At 40.5% G+C, this 23,519-nt stretch overlaps 1 protein-coding gene across 3 annotated transcripts in view; it reads left to right on the plus strand.

Moving 5' to 3' along the window:
* Efcab2 (EF-hand calcium binding domain 2) overlaps positions 1-23,256 on the plus strand; it is a 73,132-nt gene extending 49,876 nt beyond the window's left edge. For 2 of the 3 annotated variants that reach the window (XM_060364768.1, XM_021643863.2), the window contains 5 exons: positions 6,373-6,445; positions 17,899-17,978; positions 18,719-18,761; positions 18,858-18,924; positions 22,872-23,256. In XM_060364768.1, coding sequence (XP_060220751.1) covers positions 6,373-6,445; positions 17,899-17,978; positions 18,719-18,761; positions 18,858-18,924; positions 22,872-22,987 — 379 coding nt within the window. In that variant the 3' untranslated portion in view covers positions 22,988-23,256. Of the gene's footprint in view, positions 1-6,372; positions 6,446-17,898; positions 17,979-18,718; positions 18,762-18,857; positions 18,945-22,871 lie in introns of all 3 variants that reach the window. The other variant, XM_060364769.1, reaches the window with a different exon arrangement.
* Positions 23,257-23,519: the final 263 nt, after the last annotated feature.

Consider the following 23,519-nt stretch of genomic DNA (forward strand, 5'->3'; position numbering starts at 1 on the left):
ACCCCTTTTCAGATACATAGTTGACAAACATTCCCCTATTCAATACCTGCCTCTTCATCTGTTTCTTTTCCTTTTCTGTGAAGTCTCTATTTGATATAATTTCATTTAGCCATCACTGCTTGGCTGTACTTTTGAGATCTTAACAACTACCACCACCAATAGCAACAGCAACAAACACAACAGCAATGACAGCACAAACCTTCGACTTTCCTTGTCTAAAAGAGTTTCTCCTTGTGTTTTGAAATCTTAATCTCTGATAGCTCAGAATGTGAGTTTTTCTGCAGACAAGGTGTTTAAAGAGATGATTGTATTAAAAACCGACGCTGTAAGAGAGGCCTAATCAGTCTCACTAGTTCCTTCCTCCTGCGCATGCCAGGCAGGTCGCTTGCCACTGGCTTATGCCAGGAGGGACCCCAGGGAGTCTGTATTTAGAGGGACGCCCCTGTATGGAAAAGCCTCTCTCTGCAAGTTAAGCAGGGAACTTTAGGTGAAACCACAGTCCAGATTTCCAGCCCTCAGAGAAGGGGTGGCAGTGTGGACTCCCCTCCATCCCTCTCCCTTACACCATGATATTTTTTCATGGTAGCTTCAGCAAGCTAACAGAGGGACAAAAACAGTGATGGTGGTGCGATTTCTTCATAGTGCTAATCACAGACAAGAATTAGTTTGTACCTACTTACGTTTGTGCTCTCTTCTTCCTGGTTATAAGCTCCACGGCTCATGGCTAGAACAGGGACTTGTCTTTCTCCTCCCCACAGTAGTCACAGCACTGAGCACAAGTAGCTGGGTCACTGGTTCTGGCTCTGTAATGTTTGTTTTTTTACAGAGCCTAGAGCTCTTCTTTTGAGACCAAGAAGAATAGCATTGCAGCAGCTAAGAGCCAGAAACCCTTTGTTCTTTTCTTTTAAAGACCCTTCAGTTGATCAGAGAGACATTAGAGGCCCCTTAGGAACAGAGTAGTTTTGGGCACTAGACAGTTCGCCCTTGTTTTAGATTTATTTTATTATTTAGCTTCAAAATAACATAGATCCTTGGAAAATGCCACCCAGGGAAAGAAGGCAGGGTCCTTGTTTTGTTCTCTACTCTCTTGTAAATTGTACCTGGCATAGCAGTCTTCAGAAAATGTTTGTTAAATGAATGGAACCCATTTTCCAAAATTCTGCTTTGTTCTAAAAATTTCCATATTGTGTTAAGCTTACTGCTACTTCATGTAAGAGCAGTTGTATTAGAACAGGGTAACCGGGTTTGCTGCCTTTTGCCCCTTAGAATTGCATCAGATGTCCTCAGTCTGTCTTCACTAGGGTGCTTTGACCTTGACTGCCCTCAATGGACGACCTATAGTCCAGCTCAATGGCACTGGTGCCACCTTGTGTCGGCAATGTGATACTACACCCATTGAATGTCTTTAAATAATGTTGCTCTCTGTATGGTATAAATGTGGAAAGAAATTCTGTTAAAAAGGCTTTGGAACTGGTTTGTACTTGTCAATATAAGGCTAGCCTGGTCTACTTAATAAGCTCCAGGACAGCCAGAGCTACATAGTGAGATCCTGTCTCAAATACTCCTGTACTCCCAAAATAGGTTTAAGTGGTTTCTTAACATAATATTTGTGGACAACAAGTTGGCTCAGTGGGTAAAGGCACTTGCTGCCAAGCTTGACTACCCGAGTTCAAACCCCAGGACCCACGCAGTGGACAGAAAGAAGTTGTCCTCTGACATCCACATGTGTGCGGTGGCATGCCCCCACTGCCTACCCCTCTATCCTTCCTGCTCCCAGTAAGTAAGTAAGTAATAAAATGTAATAAAAATTACAATAGAAAGAAGATAATTTTTATTCAGTTCACTTGACCTAAAAATCTCACTTGCTAGAAACAGATTAACCAGGGGCTGGAGAGATTGCTTAGTGGTCAAGAGCACTGTCTGCTCTTCCAGAGGTCTTGAGTTCAATTATCAGCAACCACATGGTGGCTCATAACCATCTATATTGGGATCTGATGTTCTCTTCTGGCATGCATATGTACATGCAGATAGAGTACTCATCTACATAAAATAAATACATCTTTAAAAAAAAGAAATAGGTTAACCACCTTTTAACCTTTAGATCCTTCTAGCTATTGCTTTTGTTTTATAGTTGCTGTTTATCCATTACCATATATTTTAACATATTATTTTCCATTCCCCAACCCTTCCAGATTCTTCTCCACTCCCTACCCACCCATCTTTGTGTTCTCTCTCTTATAAGAGAGAGAGAGAAAAAAAGCCATAAAAATAGAGTCTCATTTGTGTTAACCATCTACTACTGAGCATAGGGCCTGCCTGGAGTATGGTTGATATTATCAACTCGGTGTATATCAGTGTACTCCACTGAAGAAAACTGCTCTTCCCCTGTCCAGAAGCTATTAATTTTGAATAGTTTCTTTGCTAGGACTGGAACCTTTGCCCACTTTCCCTCTTTTGTATTGGGATTTTTGTCAGGCTTGAACTTGTCCAAGTCTTGGAAATGCTGTCACAGTCTTTGTGAATTCATATGTGCATCTTCCCTCTTGTGTCTGGAAAATGCTATTTCCTTAAAGTTGTCCACTATTTCTTGCCCTTTGAATACTCCCCCCTTCTTTCACATAGATCCCTGAGCCTTGACAGAAGAGGGTGACAAGGACAACCCATTTAGGGATGAACACTTTAAAGTCTCCCATTCTCCGCATGTTGTCCAGTGGTTTTTCTCTGTGTTATTTACTATCTACTGCCAGAAGCTTCTCTGCTGAAGGCTGACAGTAATTCACTCATCTATGCTATAATGGTTTGAATTAAACAGCCCCCATACACTCATAAGGATTGGCACTACTGGGAGGTGTGGCCTTGTTGGAGTAGCTGTGGTTTTGTTGGAGTAGGTATGGTCTAGTTGGAAGAAGTGTATCATTAGGTTTCAGTGTCTGCTTTGGGCTTTCAGAATCCCAAGCCAGGCCCAGTGGCACCCTTTCTTCCTGCTGCCTGACAAACTGGATGTAGAACTCTCAGGTACCTCTCCAGAACCATGTCTGCTGTATGTCACCATGCTTCCCACCATGATGATAATGAACTAAACTTACTCTCAACTATAAGCCAGCCCCTATTAACTGTTTTCCTTTATAAGAATTGCCATGAACATGGTGTCTCTTCACAAGCAATAAAATTCTAGCTAAGTCATATGGGTATAGAAATATATTATTAGGAACCATTGTATTCCTATGATCATTTAGCAAAATAATAATACTAAGTTTTCTGAAGGACCCATGACTGGTGTGGGGCTTAAACGCAATTAAAAAAAAAAAAAGGTTGTTTACTTCCCTAACATTTATGCCAATATTAAATCAGTGAGCACATCTTGCAGGCAGGTTATCATTAAAGCTCACAGGGTTCTAATTGGTCTTGTGTATGGAATCTTGAGCACTATGAACAGTAGCCAATTGGGTGAATCTTCCAGCTGAGCACCACTTGATTTTTCCATGCTCTACAATGTCAGTATGTGGTGCTTTCAGCAATAGGGTCTTATCGTCAAGTTGGAAATAGTCTGTGCTGTTCGGGGAGCCTATGGGACCCCTTTGGCCAGTACTCAAAAAGATGTAGCTCATTCTTGTTACTGAGAACTTTATTTGGCAACATATAAGATCTACTTGTGGTATTGTCTCCCCCATAATATACTGACTCCATTTATACTTTTTATACACGTATATATTTTAGGAAGCTCTACAGTAGTAGATTTTCATATGGCTTTTCCTTTTTTTAACATTTAAATTTATTTTTTAAAGATTTATTTATTCTGTATACAATGTTGTCTGCATATACACCTGAACACCAGAAAAGGACACCAGATCTCATTATAGATGGTTGTGAGCCACCATGTGGTTGCTGGGAATTGAACTCAGGACCTCTCAACGAGCAGCCAGTGCTCTTAACCTCTGAGCCATCTCTCCAGCTCCTTCATAGGGCTTTTCAAAACGCATTTAATGTTAGTTGCTCACCCCCATATTCCCTTCTCTACTCTACTCTCCCGTCCTCCACCCTATATAAACCTTTATTCACTTTATTTTTTTCCTTTATTCTTTTATAGCACTATATCCCATTTCCCCTTGCGTGGAAGTCTGTCCCACCATGGCTTTCTTTCTTTTTTCTTTCTTTCTTTTTTTTTTTGAGATAGAGTTTCTCTGGGTAGCCCTGGCTGTCCTGGAACTTGATTTGTAGACCAGGCTGGCCTTGAACTCACAGAGGTTTGCCTGCCTCTTCCTCCCAAGTGCTGGGACTAAAGGTGTGCGCCACCACATGTCCTACAGCTTTCTTATCTCATATTTTTGTTTCACATTCTAGTTCCTGACTCACACCTTTTCTTTGTATTACTTCTGAACTTTTTTCTGGTTGTTGAGATTTCTGTTTTGTATTTCCTGAAATTATATTTTCATCTTTTTTTTTTGTTGTTGTTGTTTTTTGTTCGTTTTTGAGCTAGAGTTTCATGTAGCCGAGGCTGGCTTTGAACTTGCTTTGTAGGAGAGGAGTTGAGCTCCTCATTCCCTTGCTTCCATTTGCCAAATGCTGGGCTTGCAAATGTGTATTTCCACATCTGGCATTTTTCACCCCTTTTGGTGTTTTCCTACATTCCCCTTTCAACTTTCGTCCTTCCTAGGCCTTCTTAGGAAGCCAGTGCAAAGGCTTAGCCATTTTCTTGCCCATGTTCTTTCTTTTCTGTCTGCCATCCTTCTAAGGCTGCAGTATCAGCAGCCTGATTTCCTCATAACGGCCAGCATCCCAGCTCATCTAGAAGCCATCTGGAGCTCTGCAGTGCCCACCTGGTCCCTTCTGCTGTGTTCTCATGTTCTTGGCACCAGTGATGTGTGAGAGTGGCTTACAGGCTCGCTTAGTCTTCTGTGTATCTAGCCTTGTGTTTTATTCAGGCCATGGAAAACAAGGGAAGTTCTGAGTCACCCGGGCATCTGCTGTGCTTGCCCTTTCCTCCCACCTCATGGACTTGGGGACTTTTCCATCCCTGCTGGTGTTCAGGATTGAACTCAGGGCTTCATACATGGAGATTCATACATGAATCTTGGAATAGATTCATCCCACTTCATTACCATCTAAAGAAACATTAAAAAAATATTGGCATTTAAATGCCACCTTCCTGTCCCTTCCTCATTTTCCCTTTTATCGTCTCTCAGCCACCTGCATCACTGTCACTGGATTGCCATGTTAAGAAACTTCTCATAAGCTGCATTCTTTGGCCATATGTCCATCTGCCACTCAGCAGGGACATGGACTCATCTTCAGAGAGCCAGACACTTCTGCTGCTCAAGAGACAAGCCCAGGGCTCAACCAGAGTCAGTTAGAAACCTGGCTCTTAACCACAGTAGAGGCCAAAGTTCACATTGCTGCCTTTATTGAGGTATCTAGAGGAAGATATGCTTTTCTCCTATCTTGAAGGAGCAATAGACTCATGTCCAGCCTCATTTCCACCTTCACCTGATGAAACACTGTTGTAGATCTATCAGGTACTTCTGAATTTTCAAGTCCAGTGGGCATGGACCAAAGCTAGTGTTTTGCAAAGTCTGGCCCCATCCTGCAGTTTCTTACCGCTTTTATAACTTGAGCAAGAGTGTGGAGATTCTTGTCTGCATGGACCATATGAGGGTGGTTTCTGGGTCTCATAATCACTGAAGGGATGTTTCTGTTGCAGTTTAAGTGTATTTACAGAAGCAGATGTTGTGGGTAGCCATTGGGGCATTCTTTCTTTAGCAGACATGGTTAGCTGTTTCTACAGATAGCTTTGTCTTTTTTTTTTTTTTTTTTTTTTTTTTTTTGCTTTTTCAAAGTAAGAGGATGGGATTCAGCTGAAACAAGCAGGAGTTCAACAAGCAGAGTGAAGTAAAATTTATCCCAGCCTGTCTCTACTTAGTCCTAGAGCCCTCAGGCAGAGCCTTTGAGGCGACCACAGTGCAAGGCTGTAGTTAGATTGTGTATATTAGCACACTAAATGTTTAACATATATTCTCATTCCTTCTCCTCTAGAGTTAAACAGCAGTTAAAAATCAGCCATCCTGTCTTTCCTCATTCCTTCTTCCTCCTCTCATCTCATCCCAATTCCTTCACTGGAGCTCTGAGATTTTGAACTAGTCCGGGCTCACATTTGCTAGTTAGTGAAAATCTTGGTCTGTCTTCGTTCACTTGTGTGGCTTTTTCTTTTCCCAGGAAGTGTCTCATATAATTATAAGCCAGTACTTGAGCGAGGTAGTTTGCTATGTTTACGTGTGATATGACATAATTTAGATAATTATTTGATAATTTATGCTATTGTTGCCTTTCCAGAATTTATATTCTAAAATTTTCACACCTTTTTTTTTTTTTTCCTAGAGAGGTTGGGACCATCATCAGGTCATTAGGATGCAGCCCTACTGAAGGAGAGCTGCATGATTTTATTGCAGAGGTAGGTACGTGGCTGAGGAAGCATCACTCAGCTGACTATAGAACTTGTAATAAAAAAAAGAAAAACTTACCTGAATCTAAGGGTGCAGCTTGGGAGTGTTAGGATAGCTGTGCACATAGGTCAACCAGTGGGACCTGGAAGCATTTTGATCAAGTCTTGAAGAAATGGAGGAAATGACAACTGCCGATACATAGTTTTTAAATTAGTTGAAGATAGGCCACGCCACTGAAGAGAAGAGATTCTGACCTCATGGAGAATAGCCAGTAACAGAGAGATTTCGGAAGAGTGTTGGTTCATAGGGAATGCAATTTTTAATTATTTGAGGAGTTAAAACTAAGTTGCAGGACACATATAATAATACTTATAAATAGACTAAATTAAGAACATTACCAGTCTAGAATGCTAAAAATTATTATCCACAATAATAACAAAAAATCAACTATTTTAGTTAAAAGATCCTGGTTGGATTTCCTTTGCAATTATAGATTCCTTGAAACAGGTAAGCATTTTCTCACCAGAGAAGACTGCTGGTCCTGCTTTCCTCAACCCCCAGGGAACAAAGAACAAAGATCTGATTGGCTGTTTTGAAGTTGCTTTTTTTATAAGGCATTGAAGGGTGACTGAACAATAGGAGAGCCATTGACAAGTTAACATCAAGGTACTCCAAGCAAGTTTTTTTTTTTCCCCAAAAATTAAAACAGAAGGACTCTATTATCATGCCTATTGAAGCTGGCTTTCCTGTTTGGCAGTGTTTAACTTTATCATGGATGACTCCATTTGGTTTTTAAGTCTGTTCTTTGGGACTTAGTGTTTTAATCTAAGACAAAAGTCTCTTGTAATCATTGTTTGCAGTGTAGGCTGACACTGGGAGAAAGAAAGCGGTGGATGAGCAGCCCATGCCCAGGGAGCTTCATACTCCATTTTGCTTTCCAGAAAGATCTCTGATTGAAAGTTTTAGTTCAACAAAGAGAGACCTTTGGAGGAAAAAGTTGCCTAGGTCACCAGCTGAGGAAACATCTGACAAAGTTGCTTTTCTTTGCCTGGGTAGAGTTGGGGGTGTTTGGAGGTTTAACAAGGGATGAGAAAGAAAAGCAAAGAAGTAGAATTTGGCCTATCTCCTTACTCCTTGTACTTGGTAGAGTCCTTGTTTAGTCAATGCTGTGTTAAAAAGAAGGAGTTTGAGATTTCAAGCTGATGCAGATAAACTTGTAGTAAAATTGATGTTACAAAGGATTTACTAATAAACTAAGTTATGAGGTAGAAATTAGCTAAAGGAGAGCCTCCAATATGACTAGAAGATTAGTAGTGTACTCACCACACTTGTCGGAAACTGTAGGGATGAAAAACTTGTACCATAATTGAAGTTTAGAGATGCTAAGAAAGGTTCTCCAATGTTTATTTACTAAGATTACCCTTCAGTTAGGCTCCATTCCTATAGCAAAAGGAGAAAACTGACTTAGAAGTGGCCACAAGGCTCATCCCATATCAAAGAACATACCTCCAAGGGGCAGCTCAAGGGGTAGTGCAGGGTCACAGCCACCCTGCCATTCATCCTTGTGCTTCTATCAGGAAAAGCACAATTTTCTTGGTGGACAAGACAAACCTGGGTAGCAACTGTTCAAAAAGAACACCACGGGAGTACTTAAGAAATAATAATAAATAAATCTGGAAAATATCTTTGCTGTGTAACCTGTCATCTGTCTAAGTGGCCAGGCTTGCAGTCTCCAGTCTCTATTTAAAGTGTTCAAAGTGGAACTGAGGGCCAGCACCTGAAAGAGGTTGAAGGATGACAGCTTATGTGAGATGCAGAAGCCCAGGTGTGTGTTAGTCAGATCTTCTATTCAAGGCCAGCTTCTTCTTTGGCATCAGCCAGAGCTGGATGTGTGCTATATTTAAAGGGCTTTTTCCTTTATTAATCTCTAAGTGTGTGGAGTGATTTCTTATGGGGAAGACATATTAATTCTAGAACAGGACAAGCCACTTAATTTCTCCATAATATTGCCTACTTCAGAGTTTGCTTCAAAGATACGTTAAGTAATGTATTACAAGCCAGTCTTAAGTGGAAAAACACTGTAAATGTCAAGTAGTTTAAAATTAAGAGGACCTTTGCTCAGATATTAGCACCTTGGCAGTTCTTAGTTGTTTTCACATTGCTGTGACCACAGTACTGACAAACACAACTTGAGGGAGCAAAGACTTGTTTTGTTGATGCTATTAGAGCAGTGTTTCTCATTGGTCCTAATGTTTAATACAGTTCCTCATATACAGTGGTGGTAATCCCCAGCCATAAAATTATTGTCACTGCTACTTCATAACTATAATTTGAGAACCACCGTTTTAGAAAGTTCCAGTCCATTTTGGCCAGGAAGGCATGGTAGAGTCTTTTAGTTCATGGTTTACCAGGAACTGGAAGCAGGGTGGCTGTAATCTTCAAAGGCCTGGCCCCAGCCATCTACTTCTACTAGCCTTCACTCTCTGAAGATTCCATAGCCTTCCTCAAATAGTGTCATCAGTTAGGGAATAGGTGTTGAAAACAGGAGCCTGTGGGGAGATTTCAGACACAAACCATAGCAGTAGCATCAATCTTCTAATTACTAATTTAAAATATCCAGTAAGCAATTATAAGTTCTGCCAGGTGCAATGGTGCATGCCTATAATTCTAGCACCTGATGAGGCAGAGACAGGCAGATCTCTGTGAGTTTGAAGACAGCCTGATCTACAAGGTGAGTCCAGGACAGCCAAGGCTACACAGAGAAACCTTTTCTTCGGGGAGAGGGTGGGGAAGAAATTCTAAAGTTCTAAGAATGCATTGTTTTTTCTACTTTGGAATTCTGAAAGTTATTTTTAATTAGGAAAAAAGGCTTGCCTGTGAACCCATCTAATTCCTGCACCTCTCCCCTTAAAAAAGTTCTGGTTCCTAATGACTACTTTAAAACATTTATTCACAGAGCTGGAATTGGTATTAGGAAAGGCAGAGAGGCACTGTGAGAAAGATAGGAATTTAATCCCAGCAGAGGCAGGCAGATCTCTGAGTTCGAGAGGCTAGCCTGCTCAACAGAGTGAGCTCCAGGACAGCCAAGGCTACACAGAGAAACCCTGTTTCTAGAACATCAAAAATTAAAACAAAAGAGAATCAGTTTGTGTTCAATAAAGGAGTGAGACTGAAGATCAGGACAGGAGAATGTGTGTTTTAATATATATTAGGAATCTGGAAAAAAAAACAAAAACAAAAACAAAAACTGCCCAGATTGTCAAAACACTATAAACGCCATTCATTTATATAAGCATACATACATACAGTATTAATTATTCTTTATATTTATACATATTTAATTATTCTGTAAAACATTGAAACTTTTATCTGGAAATTGAATTATATAGCTAGCATGTGCTTGAATTTTAGGGTAGATATATCTCTAACTTTTAAAATTCTCTGCTTTTCCTAAAGATCAGAAATCTCTTGAAATAGATCAGTTTTTAAATTCCTCAACATTGATTCATCTGTTTAATATTCTAAAATTAGCAACTTGCTCCACATAATCCCTGTCTGTATAGGATGTTATAAAAGTCAGCAGCTGTGAGAATGGAGGGCAGGGCAGATCTTACTGCACACAGGTTACCCAGCAGCCCTGCCTTTGCTATTAAGTCAGAGCTATCTAGGATCTTCAGTGCGTGGGAGCTGGGAGGAAAGAAAGACTATTTAAAGGCTATGTCCTTTGAAATTCAAACTCGCATAGGATTATAGAGAACTTAAACTAATTACACAGGAAAGCTGAAAGATGTCTCAAAAAAAAAAAAAAAAGAAAAGAAAAAAAAGACCTGTGTTGATAGGATTATTGATTTGGGCTATAGAATTTAGATAGGATTGTGGGTTTTTTCCTTTTTCTTTTTCTTTTTCTTTTCTTTTCTTTACTTTTCATTTCTTTTCTTCTCTCTCTCTCTCTCTCTCTCTCTCTCTCTCTCTCTCTCTCTCTCTTTTGGCAGGGTTTTCCTGTGTAGCCTCCCGAGTGTGGGATTACAAGTGTACACTACTATGCCCGGCTAGAATTGTGTTTTTATTGGGTGGTATCTTCAGCCTCCTGCTCCTCCACACTTGTGTGGTGTGGTTGGTAAGCCATGTCTTTATTGGCTCCCTTGTTTTGCTAATGTTCTGTGCTCTTGAAAATATCTTGGGGATAACGGAACTTATAGAATATCTATCCATCTGTCTGTCTGTCTGTCTGTCTATTTAAAGGGGATGTATTAGAATGACTTACAGGCTGTGGTCTAGCTAATCCAACAATGGCTGCCTATGGATGGAGTTTCCAAGAATCCAGTAGCTTTCAGCCCATCAACTGTATTCTCAGCTGACCTTCAGCATACACCAGAATCTCAAAGAAGTAGGCTCTAATGCCAGGGAAGGGATGGACTTTCTATGGAGGTGTAGAGCAAGTAGGCGAAATAGGAGCGCTTCCTTCCTCCACGTCCTTTATGTAGGCTGCCAGCCGAACATGTGCTCCAGGTAGAGGTGGGTCTTCCATCTCAAAAATCTGGATTAAAGTTTTGCCTTCCCACCCCAAAGAGCTAGATCACAAGTAGATCTTCCAGCATCAAATGATTTAATTAAGAAAAAAAAAAAAATCCCTCAGAGGTGTGCCCAGCCTTTTGGGTTTTAGTTAATTCTAGATGTAGTCAGGTTGACAACCAAAAATAGCATCATACCTTGATTCTCTATTTAACCTTACCTCAGTACCGTGAGGCCTCATAGCTTCTGTGATTGAACAACCTTAGATGATTTCCAGTACTTGGGCTAGGGGGAGCTGGGTGGCAGATCAGCCCATTGACGTTAACCAGCTCAGGTTTGTGTACCCAGTGACTCAGGCCTAAGGAGGAGACCGTCTTGGACCGGAGTGCTGCTTAGCCTGTTTTCACCAGCATGTCCCCCATGCCCTCAGTGGGCAGTGTGGTGTTCCTTCCACCATGTTTCAAGGAACATATTCTCTGCTGGGTTTTCTGGCTCATAGTATATCTGTTCCAGTCAGTTGGAGTGAATAGAAAACAGGCCTTTCTGTCTCACTTGCTGTTTAGTTATCAGTTATTTATTCCAGGTCCCTAAGAGGCACTCTGGCAGCAAGTCTTCCCCATCTCCTGGGTTCCTTGCCAGAGGGCTGGGCCCTGTGTCATGGGAAGTACCTGAAGCAATTTTGCTTTCCCAGTCTTGTATTTTAGCCTTCTGATTACCACAAGGCTTGCCTCCTAGTTTCCTTTCTTCCTTCAGCATGCATTTTCTTTCCTCCCCTAATAGGCTGGATGCCTCGCCAGCTAGCTTAGACTGGTATTCACTCAGTCCAGCCTGTAGGAGAGAGGCGGCAGTTCCTGAGGGGCCCCTGTTGCCCAAGGTGAGACTCTTCTGTGGCATGATAGTGCCACCTCCTGTCAGGAAGGGATGTGTGCAAGCCAGAGCCCCCAGGGGATTTGCCTTCGAGGGGCCTGCTGTTGGGCTTTTTCCTCTAACGTGTCCGCAGGCCAGGCCTTTGCAACCAGGACTCTGGCCTTACTTATCTGTTTTGCCAGAGTGTGTAAATACCCCTGGATGTCTTTAATGGTTGCATTTTCTATTTCAGCGGCATCAAGCTAGAGTGTATAAGCTCTCCATAGCCTGAGCTAAGGACGCTATGCAGGTTAATTTTCTTACTGTTGTGACAAAATGTCTGACAAAAAACACCTGAGGAAGGACAGTGAGGTTCACTTTGACACACAGTTTGAATCCATCATGGTAGGGAATGAATGGTAGCAGGAACATGAGACAGCTGGCCACATTGCTCCTACTGTTAGGAAACAGTTCCCTGTCCTATCCCTTTGGTTCAGCCCAGGACCCCAGACTAGGGAATAGTGCTGCCCACTTAAGATCCACTTAAGGTAGATCTTTCTTGAGTTAACCCTTTCTGGAAACACTGAGAGATGCACCCACAAGAGTATTTCCAAGATAATTATTGATATTTTTGTTATGAGCTGTTGACAGTTGAGCTGTCTGTCTGTCTGTCTCTCTGTCTTCCAAGGTGATTATTATTACAGTCAAGTTGACAATGAAGATTACGCATCAGTGATGGTTTAAAAAATTATATATCCTAAAAAAATAAAGAAAAATATGCATCAAACATCTTACATATCCTACAGTACTAAAATATTTATTACTCTTCTTTCGTGGAACTGCACCACTTCAGAAGCTGAGGCAGATAGGCAGATAGACCGTTCAAGAATAACTTCCCCTTTGGAAGGCTCTTGTCCTTTCTTTTATATTCTTTGAAAAGTATTTTTATTGATTTTTTGAAACTTTCTTACTACGTGTTCTGATCATATTTACCCCACTCCTCTCCCGAAGGTGTGTCAGCACCACCCCATCCTACCCTCCCAACTTCATGCTCTCTCTCTCTCTCTTTTTTAATGTTGAGGTTTTATTTGTCTGTTTTTAGACAAGGTCTTATTCTGAAGTCCAAGCTGGCCTGGAACTTGCTGTGTAGACCATGTTGTTCTTGAACTCGTCAGTCTATCTGCCTCAGCTTCTGAAGTACTAGGATTGCAAATATGAACTATTAATCCTGGCAGTTTCCTCTCTTTGTGTCCTTAGGTGCTTATTTGTCTTTGTTTACCAGAATATAATAGTGAGCACCAGTTGAATATATACTGTAAAAAACAAACAAACAAACAAAACAAAAACAAAAACAAAAACAAAAAAACCAACAAAACCACGTGCAAATGTGAAAATGAAAACTTAGCAAAACTCTCAGTCACCTGCCTCCATAAATCCACAGTGAGCTGAAAAGGTAGATCCTAAGTGTTCCTGTTAGAGACAGAAAGGTAGATCCTAATGTTCCTGTTAAAGACAAAAAGGAAGCCAGTGAAGTGGGAGAGATGTTCTTTACCTGAGCTTTAGCAACTCTCTTATATGTATATCAAGGCATCTTGATGTATTCATTAAACATATACACTTTTAATTTGTTGAGCTTGCCTTAAAAAACATCTAAAGAATTTAAAACAACAGGAGTGAAGATGAGAATTCTTTTATCTTTGCAACTTTCTGTTAAAACTATCCTAAAGGAAACTAATTATTTGCACATAAAACCATTCATCATAAAATAGTGTTTGCCACCCATTAAACATTCCATAAATGCTGTATTTAGAATAATCATGTTTTAAATACCATTGCTTATGTATGTTTAAAGAGCATATAGATATGGCCTCTAGAGGGCAGTGTTGGGTCATGGAAAGAAGTCCGCAATTTCAGAATCGACTAAGAAACATTTAAAATTAACAATTAAAAATTGTGTGCATATGCTCATGGGTGTGTATGATGTGTGTAGGCAACACAGGTATGCAGCAGTGGACATGTGAAGGTCAGAGGATAACTATGTGGAGTCTGTTCTCTTTTCCCACTTTTCCTTGGGTTCTGGGTTTGAATTCAGGTCACCAGCCTTGTGCAGAAAATGCCTTTACTCCCATAGCCTCTCACCAGCTCCTTTCTTCTTCTAAATCACAAGATTTCTGTTTATATTCATTACCCTTTCTCCTTCTGTAAAGAAAAGTTACCTTAGGCATGATGACAGACACTTACAATCCCAGCACTGGAGATACTGGATCAGGAGGATTAAGAATTTTAAGGCCAATCCAGGTAACATAGCAAGACTCTGTCTTAAAAAGAAAAACTTTCTGCCTTTTTGCTGTTCTGATTGATTGGAGCTTGTCTTTAACATACACTAGTGTGGTAGCTGGGATAACAGTGGTCCCAATAGGTTCATATATGTGCACCCTAAGTTCCTGGGGAGTAGAACTGTGTGGAAGGGTTAGAGGATTGGGAGGGGTGGTCTTGTTGGAGGAAGTGTGTCACTGAGGGTGACGTGGAACCCCAGAGTCTCTTTTTCTCTGCCTGTGGCTCATGGTGTTGCCTTCAGCTGCTGCTCCAGCACTTGCCTGTGTGCCATGCTCCCTCCCCATGACGATCTTGAACCAACCTCTGAAGCTGTAAGCAAGTCCTCAATTAAATGCTTTCTTTTCAGAGTTGCTGTGGTCATGGTGTTTCTTCACAGCAACAGACCACTAATTAAGACAATTTAAAAACCTAAAAAAAAAACCCTCAATATTATTTGTGAGTCAAAAGCCACCTGTAGAGTTTTGACCTTGCTGTTCTCATCACTGAGGGCTTGCGAGTGATGAGGGAAATAGCATAAGGCACATATTATATGTCATTTGTCAGTTCTCATATGATTGAAGTGGAGTTACAGAGCTGAACTTTGAAATACTAAAATCAGGTTAATGAAGATCTTTATAAGATAAAAAGAGGCTTTGATTTTATAAAGGTAAATATTGCCTACTCTGTAGCTGTCCAGGGAACAAAGAAGTACTAAGAGATGTGACGGATGACTGTCCTACTCTGGAACAATTTCTGAAGGAAGAAAGCTGGAAGCTCAACCTTTTAATTTTAATATTTTCACTGTGGGTCAGTGGGCTGGCTCAGTTGGTAAGCTGCTCGTTGCCAAGACCTGAGTTCCACACTGTGGAAGGAGAGAACTGACTCCTGCAAATTGTCCTTTGAACGCCCACACTCACACATGTACATAATAAGTAAATGTAAAAAAAGATTATTGCTCTATAAATGATCTCATGAGATTGATTTTTATTTTGTTGAAATTATAATTATATAATTTCTCCTTCCCTTTCTTCTCTCTAAAGTTTAAACCCTCCCATTTACCCAATTTCTTGTTCTCTTTTAAGTGTATGACCTCTTTGTCTTTGTTGTTACATATATGCATTCTTAAAAATATAAATACAACCTGATCAGTGCATATAATGTTACTTGTATGTATATTGTCAGGGCTGACCATTTGGTATTGAATAACCAATTTGAATGCTCTTCCCTGGGAAAACCAGCATTCCTTAGTTGCCTGTATGGATTCCCCTTCCCCAACTCCTCCCAGATCCTCCCTACCTCCTCTCTCACCCGAATCCACAATCCTTTCTTTCTCTCTCCCATTAGAAAATAAATAGGCATCTAAAACTGATAATAAAAACACAAAATCAGAAACTATAATAAATATGCAAAAGACTTATAAGGTTAAAGAAAAAATAAGAACCTCCAAAAATGCCATTGAGTTTGTTTTGTATTGGCCGTCTACTGCTGGGCATGTCACCTGCCTTAAAAGTGGTCTGCATCTCCATTAAACAAAATTAATTTCTCAGTTTGACTGATTACCCGTTGGAGATAGTGTCTGGGTTAGGGATGGGGGCTTGTGTTCACTTCCCCTGTTAGCACAAGACCCCATCTGGTTGGTCCAGGTGCATGCAGGCCCTGTGTGTGATGCCACAGCATCTGTGAGTTCATGTGTGCATTGGTCCTGCTGTGTTTAGAGAGTCTTGTTTCTTTGGTGTTTTTCCATCCTTGTGGCTCTTATACTCTTTCTGCCTTCTCTGTAGAAGGGTTCCATGAGCTCTGAGGGGAGGGATTTCATGGAGACATCCCATTTAGAACAACGTATTCCAAGGTCTCTTAGTCTCTGCACATTGTCTCCATGTTTGTTCCCATCGATTACAGAAGGTGCTTCTCTGATGATGGCTGAACAAGACACTGAGCCATGAGCATAGCAGACTGTCCTTAGGTGTTTGGAGTGCTTTGTCTAGGGCCAAAGTTTCCTGAACGTTAACCCTTCCACATTAGCATGTCTCTTGGTGTTGTCCTTGTTCAGGTCATGTTTAGGCAGCCCTGTTGGTGAGACTTCTTGAGCATAGAGTCTCTGAACTTTCTAGAAGACACAGGAGATTGACTTTTACAACATCTGCCCTGAGGATTAAATCCCAGAGTCCATAAACAGTCTGTCATTGAGCTGCACCTGTGTCCAGGTATTTAATTTTTAAGGCTCTGTGTGCTGGGAGTTGCAGACTGTTTCCCAAGTATAACACAGCTACATTAACATGAATTGTCAAAATGGTCACCTCAGATCTTAGAGGAAGCTGAAGAAATTGTTCACATCATGATAGGTACAGAAATTCTGAAACATGATGTCCCTAGACAGGTTTGATTCTCTCTGATAATGGAATCTTCAGACTCTGCTCACACAAGGTATGAATCTCATATGATTTGAAAATAGTTGTAATTTGGATGACAATGCATCCACTTAATAGCAATGTATAGATTAATTTTTTTGTTGAAACTGTAAATCTCTTAAAAACCTCATCTGTTGAATTGGGATCTATGAGCCTTTTAATAGGACTTTTGAAAGAGAGTACAAAATTTATAGCTCCTTATAGATTGCCTGACATGGAAGTTAAGGTCAGTAGAGCTTTTGTTCAGTCAGTCTGTCATAGTTGAACTGCAGGCAAAAAGACCTGTTTCATTCTCATCCTATAATGCTAGGTACCAAAAGCTCTCATCTTTAGAATAGTATTCTCTAAACTTAGGATTGGAAGAAAAAAAGTCTATTATTCAGGTAAGTATTTCCAAGAATGATTTGAGATGTAGTTTGGTCCTGTAGATGTTGACTGGCCGAAATCTGATTTCATTCAGTATTCTTCATTTCAAGGAAAGCGTGCATATGTGCAAGTTGGAATCTGGTGTCATCCTAGACTCCTGTCCCTCCTGACCCATAATGAATGAGTGTAGCCAGCCCTGTCAAGTCTTCTTAACGGTCTCCTGGGTCATACATTTACTCTCTCATGGCAATGTTCGGTCTGCACCATCATCCTATATTTGAAGAAGCCACTTCACCCACAACAGTGACCTTTCCAGACATACCCCCAGAGACCATCAGTGACTTCACACTCTTCTCAGGGTAACAGGGAGTGGAAGAACTGCCCTTGCTGGGGTCTGTGCTCTGGTGTCACAGTTTCCTCTTGTCCTGGAGGACCGGATCATACACCACTTTTGTCAGTGACTTTCCCTGATAACTGGATCAGGGAAGTTCCCTGTGCTCTGTGCTCCTCTAGACCCACACTCCTTACTCATCATGATTGCATATATTTGGAATTAGACATTCAAGCCAGGCCTACTGGTTCATGTTTGACACGCTTTCGTTCGGGAGGCTGAAGCAGGAGGATCCCTGCAAGTTTTAGGTTACCCAATATAATAAAAGACGCTGCCTTTAAAAATAAATTGTTCACTGTGTGTATGCATGCATACACCAGAGCTTAACTTTCAGTGACAATCCACTGTGATGCAATTACACACCTTGCCTTTTCATATAGGTGCTGGGGATTGAATTCAACTCCCCCTGGTGGCATGGCAAGCACAGAGCTCTCTCCCAGCTGCTAGTGTTGTGGTATTTTGAATGATATGTGTATCTCCTAGCAAAAAACAAGCTCCATGAGCAGGATTTATACCTTTATTCTCATCATCAAATTCCAACATCTGGTTCAGCATTTGAAAAAATAAAGTAGTTGTTCAGTATATTTGTTGAATGACTAAATGGCTGTTTTTAACTGTTTAGATAGAGGAAGAAGAACCCACTGGATACATTCGATTTGAAAAATTTCTTCCAGTAATGACCAAAACGCTTCTGGAAAGAAAGTAAGGCGGTGACTCCATCTTTACAGCAGATAATGCCTAGAAGGACACCAATTTCAAAGCATTCCACTTGGCCACATGTGCTGCCCCATACCTGTGATTCTAGTACTTGGGCTGAAGCATGCAGACTGCAACAAATTTGAGGGTAGCCTTAGTTGCATAGTTCCAAGCCAGCCTGGGCTACAGAGTAAGACCCTACCACAAAACAAAACAAAACAAAACAAAAGCACTTAGCTTTTGATATTTTATTTACCCAGTATATATCTTAGGGTAGCTTCCTCTAGCCTTTCAGTGTACTTCAGGTCGGCTTAGGAATATGCTTAGAAATATCAACCATGCTAGTGTTTATTAATCTAAGGAAGGCATAATTAAAAGGCAAAGGAGCTACAAAAAGAGCAATATTGTAGTTATATTTAATTGTGAACTATCATCTTAAAATAAAAATGAACACCAGTTATTTTTCTAGCATTAGTATAGTATTAGCACACCACAGTTGACTGAGTGTTTTGTCCTAGACAAATTTATTTTCATATCACTGAAAAAAATGCTAATAGGTGATACTGAACATTCCTATGAAGTAGGTACTACTGACTTTCATATTCAGAAATCCAAAGAAATTTCATCAAGGGAAATGCCATTAGCCTAGGATAGTAGCAGCTCTTATTTTGTTATATGCAGTCATCTATCATCTAGAGACCAAGATAAATATGCTGGTGTTAACGGACTTTACTGTAAAATTACAGATACAGACCCATTTCTGAAGATATCCTTTTACGAGCTTTTGAGGTGGGTGAGCTCTGCGTTATTCATGTAGTGTGATAAGTTAATTCATCATGTAGAATTTATTTAACAAGGAAAATGTATGCTATCTCCTTTGCCCAGGTTTTGGATACAGCTAAACGTGGGTTTCTGACTAAGGATGAACTCATCAAGTACATGACTGAGGAAGGTCAGAGGGCTCGATTTCTTGTGAGAGTAACTTAAAGATGTTTATTTTATCTTCAGTTATGTGGCTGCATACATGTGTCTGTGTCTCTGTGCGTGTGAGTACAGTGCCCGTGGAGGCCAGAAACATGGGGTCCTTCTGGAGCTGGGGTTACATGGGAATTGAACTCAGGTTCTCTGCAAAAGCAGTGCATGGTTTTAACTGCTGAGCCATTTTTATAGCCCCGATTAATAAGTTTTTAATAGTTATGTAAAATTTATAAAAGGTGATACTTTAGAAACAATTGTTTGGCTAAGTAGTTTTTTAAATTATTCCTATTATTTTGATTTGTTTTTGTATTTGATTTTTATGATAGAATGGTAATGATTACTTGTGTAAATTGTGTTTACTTTATTTACTTAAAATATCTCCTAAATAAAAGACATGCCATTTAAAGAACATGAACTGTCAATCATAAAACAATGCCTATTTAGATAGAAGATTTGAATTAAAGTATTTAAAAATTTCTTTTAAAAGGCCTTTTTAAGTGGTAAAGTTGCAAACAATATAGCCAAAATCGAATTCACACAAAACTATATTTTCTTATGATAATGGGACCTCCTCCCACAAATACATACATATTTTCTTTAAACTTTCTCTTTTTAGGTCAGGACATACATGTGTGTCCCCTGACTGTAAGCAGCTTGAGGAACAGTCTATTAAAGCCATTGTCATCTCCCTTTACCCCCCATAGTCAGGGATGAGTTTTGCTTTCTCTGCCCAGCTCCAGGATGCTTAGGCTGTCTTGAGTGACGCAGCAGTCACGTGTCACTTGAGAACATGGACATGTGCATCATTTTGAACAAGGAGACTAGTATTGGAAGCTTCAAGTATACCTGGTTTGGCCATTTTGACTCAGTTCACCATTGGGAAAGAGGAAGTGAGAGAAAGAATATTGTGAAACTCATAGTTGCCACCCAGGAGCCCTATAGTGTCAGACTCCTCTAAGCAATGAGAGTTAATGAGAGTGTTATGACTTTCAAATCCTAAGGGTGAACACAAGTAAACCCTAAATCATATAGGACCACATGAAATTAATAAAAACAGCCAAAGAGAGTTCAGTCCCTCCAACTGTGTGCCTGTCGTCTGTCTAGTATTGTTATAGCACAGTGGGTGGGCATGATACCAGGATCTGATCCTTTTCTTGAGCATATTACAGTCTTACTGGGAAGCAAAGCTAACTTGTGAAATAGATCAATCTGAGACATTAGAAAAATAACTATGAGAAGATCAATGCAAGCCGAAACCAGCCGGGGAAACAGCCTGGGAAGTCTGACAGAGAAAATAGCATCCTTGAGAAGGTGAATTTATTTGTTTGCTTTTTTGAGACAAAGTTCTCTCTAACCCGGGTGAATCTGGTATTTACTATGTAGCCCAGGATTGCAGTAAACTCAAGGCAGTTCTCCTGCTTCAGCCTCCAAGATGTGATTACAGATGGGAGCTGCCATGCTTGGCTTTAGAAGATAGGATGAATCATTGAGGGCAGGCATAATATGACTTTATATCTTACAGTACTCACATATAATAAATATCAATATGAATTGTAGCAGATGAGCTACGAATAAATGAATGAGTAGTTGAATGAAGACAGATGAAGGGCTGGTTCTAGGGAAATGGATAAAGCAGTAAGAACAAGGAAGGAGGCAGCCAGGCGTGTGGAAGAAGATGAGCCCAGTCAGTCCTGAGGGTCTTGTTGGCCAACCCTAAATTATATTGGGTCACACAAAATTAGTAAAAAACAGCCAAAGAGAGTTCAGGAAAGGAAAGTTCAGTCCAAGGAAAGGAAAGAAGGTAGCTTTATTGGGGCTAAATTATAGAGGCCTGCTCTTGGGTAGAGAAGAGCGGTTGGACTCTGTCATAGGGCCATGTGACTAAAAGTGGGCAGGGGACAAACATGAGTATAAAGTAACTCCAAGACTTGCCCTGGACTGTGGATGCCATCCTGGTAGTAATGCTGATGATTGAAACAGTGAAGTCAGGCACTGGCTGCACTGCGTGTGGGGACAGCAAGGCCGTGTGGCTCGCAGGAAGTGCTTTATGAGAACTTACAGAAAGTTATGTCTTAGCTGGGGTTTCCATTGCTGTGAAGAGACACCATGACAATGGCAACTCCTATAAAGGAGAACATTTAATTGGGGCTGGCTTACAGTTCAAAGGTTTAGTTCATTGTCATCATGGCAGGAAACATGGTGGCATGCAGGCAGACTTGGTGCTGGAGACGGAGCTGAGAGTTCTGCATTTTGATCTGAAGGCAGAAGAAAGAGAATAAGACACACTGGCCCAACTTGAGCATCTGAGACCTCAAAGCCCCGCCCCCCAGTGACCCACTTCCTCCAATAAGGCCACTCCCTATGACCAGGCTTTCAAACAGTTGAGTCTATAGGGGCCACACCTATTCAAACTACCACAATGTACTTGGAGAGTTCTTGTATGTCCAGGGCAACTGATGGATATCCTAATAGATGGAGCCTGCAACAGTTTTTTTTTTTTTCCAGAGAAGAACATAAATGGTTTCAGTTATTTATTCAGCATTCATTAATTTCTCCCATGTTGTATGGGCCAGTATATTTGATAAGTGCCTATAAGATGCAACCTTAGCGCATCGTTATTGGGTGTAACATGCTTTCTTCTAGGCATAGTCACAGCTGCTTAGTGCTTAGTTCAGTAAAGTGGCTGCTTGCTTAAGAAGTGAGTTTCTCTTAAGAGATGGGGTTCCTCTGTGTCTCACTCTCTGTCCTGGAACTCACTCTGTAGACCAGGCCAGCCTGGCTATTAAGTGATGTTTTAATTCTCAAAATTCTAAATTGTTTTTAAGTATATCTAAGCTTTGGGACTATTAAGTTACTTCCACAATCCTTTCATAATATCTGAAGAGCAGCCAACACATCTTTTAAGTTTGAGAATGTACACTCTAAATGCCCAGGAGATTGCAAGATAAACACCATAAACCACACTGAATCAAGCAGCTACAAGACAGGATCCATGTTACTCCAGGATGTGTCTTGCATCAGATAAACACCGTAAACCACACTGAATCAAGCCGTTACAAGACAGAACCCATGTTACTTCAGGATGTGCATTGCATCAGATGGTATTCAGCAGCAGGGAAGATCTCAAGTCTTTTTAAAACAAATACTTGTTGCTATGTGTCACATGTTCATAGAAGTGCTATTTGAATCATAACACATTTAATCCTGTACCAAGCCCGTGGGTGGAGAGTAGTACCATTATCTGTATTGTGTAGACTGGGAAAAGAGGTTAAGCAACCTACCCGAGACTGTAAAGCTAGTAAGAGAGGCAGAACTTGAGTGTGTGAGGCTTGTTCTTCTAGCTGTTGCTTTCCAGTGTTAAGCAGTCTCCCTACTGTCTTAAATACTGCATAGCTCTTTCCTTGCCCAGTGTAGCAGACTGACTACTGCCCGAAACCAGGAGGAATTTTAGGGTGATTGATGAGTGGCATCCAGCCTGGGGTTAGGGCAGTATGAGTGAGGCAGACCTCAAGTGGTCTCTCTTCAGCAATAGCTAACATTTACTCATCTCTCTATAGTTTTAATACACATAATAATTATATTGACTTATAAGACTTTAGATTTAAGCAAATACTTTTGCAGTTTCAGTCATTTTAATTTAAATGGATAAACAGCTTTGTTCATGATGTTTTATATACTCCTGTTTTGACTGAAATGATGTATTCTGTGGGTACTGCCAAGGCAATAAATCTACAGCCTTGCAGGGTGCATGGCAGCATGCCTTTTGAACTTCTGGATTCTCATATGTTGGCTGTGGAGCTCCAGTGAAGAAAAAACTGAACACAGCTGGGGCCCTTGGCCTCCAAGATAGTGGAGCTGGCTAGTGGAAAGAGAAAAAGGCCTCCTGACTGTAAATAATCATCTCCTGTCTTGTCTCTCCAGGTGAACCTTTTTCTCAAGAGGAAATGGAAGAAATGTTGTCTGCTGCAATTGATCCTGAATCAAATTCCCTTAATTACAGGGAGTATGTAGCAATGATGGTGATAGATGAAAATTAAATGCTCCAAAGATTTCTTTTTTCATCTTTTAAGATAACTGTAAAGACTCAGTTTCTAATTGAAAGGATACTCTGAAAAATTGCTTGTCCTAATTAATTTCGTATTTTCTCTTATAATTTCTATATTTAGTGCCTAATGACATAATGGTTTCAAGATATTTTGTTTTCTAGAGATGATCAATTTAAAAGATAAATTTATTTAGTATGTCCGGATTTATGGAAGGAAAAGCTGATGATTTAAAAGAAATTGAACAATATTGTAACATTAAATGTATTGTTGCTTTTATTTTTTCACAACGAGGCCAGTGATACCTTGAAATTAATTAAACAGAAAATGACGATTTATCATAGAAAGAGCATCTAAAGCTCTCGTGGGGCAGGATGGCCACGGACTGGATGTGAGTGGCAGTGTGGTGATGGCTGTCTTTTAGAGCAGCAGTGAACACTTCAGCCAGCAGAGCATGGAGGAGAGAGACTGCAGTAACCATTAACAATTGATTCTTCTGAATGCCAATTACCAATCTCATTTGACA

The sequence above is a fragment of the Meriones unguiculatus genome, chromosome 11, assembly GCF_030254825.1.
Source record: "Meriones unguiculatus strain TT.TT164.6M chromosome 11, Bangor_MerUng_6.1, whole genome shotgun sequence".
Lineage (NCBI taxonomy): Eukaryota > Metazoa > Chordata > Mammalia > Rodentia > Muridae > Meriones > Meriones unguiculatus.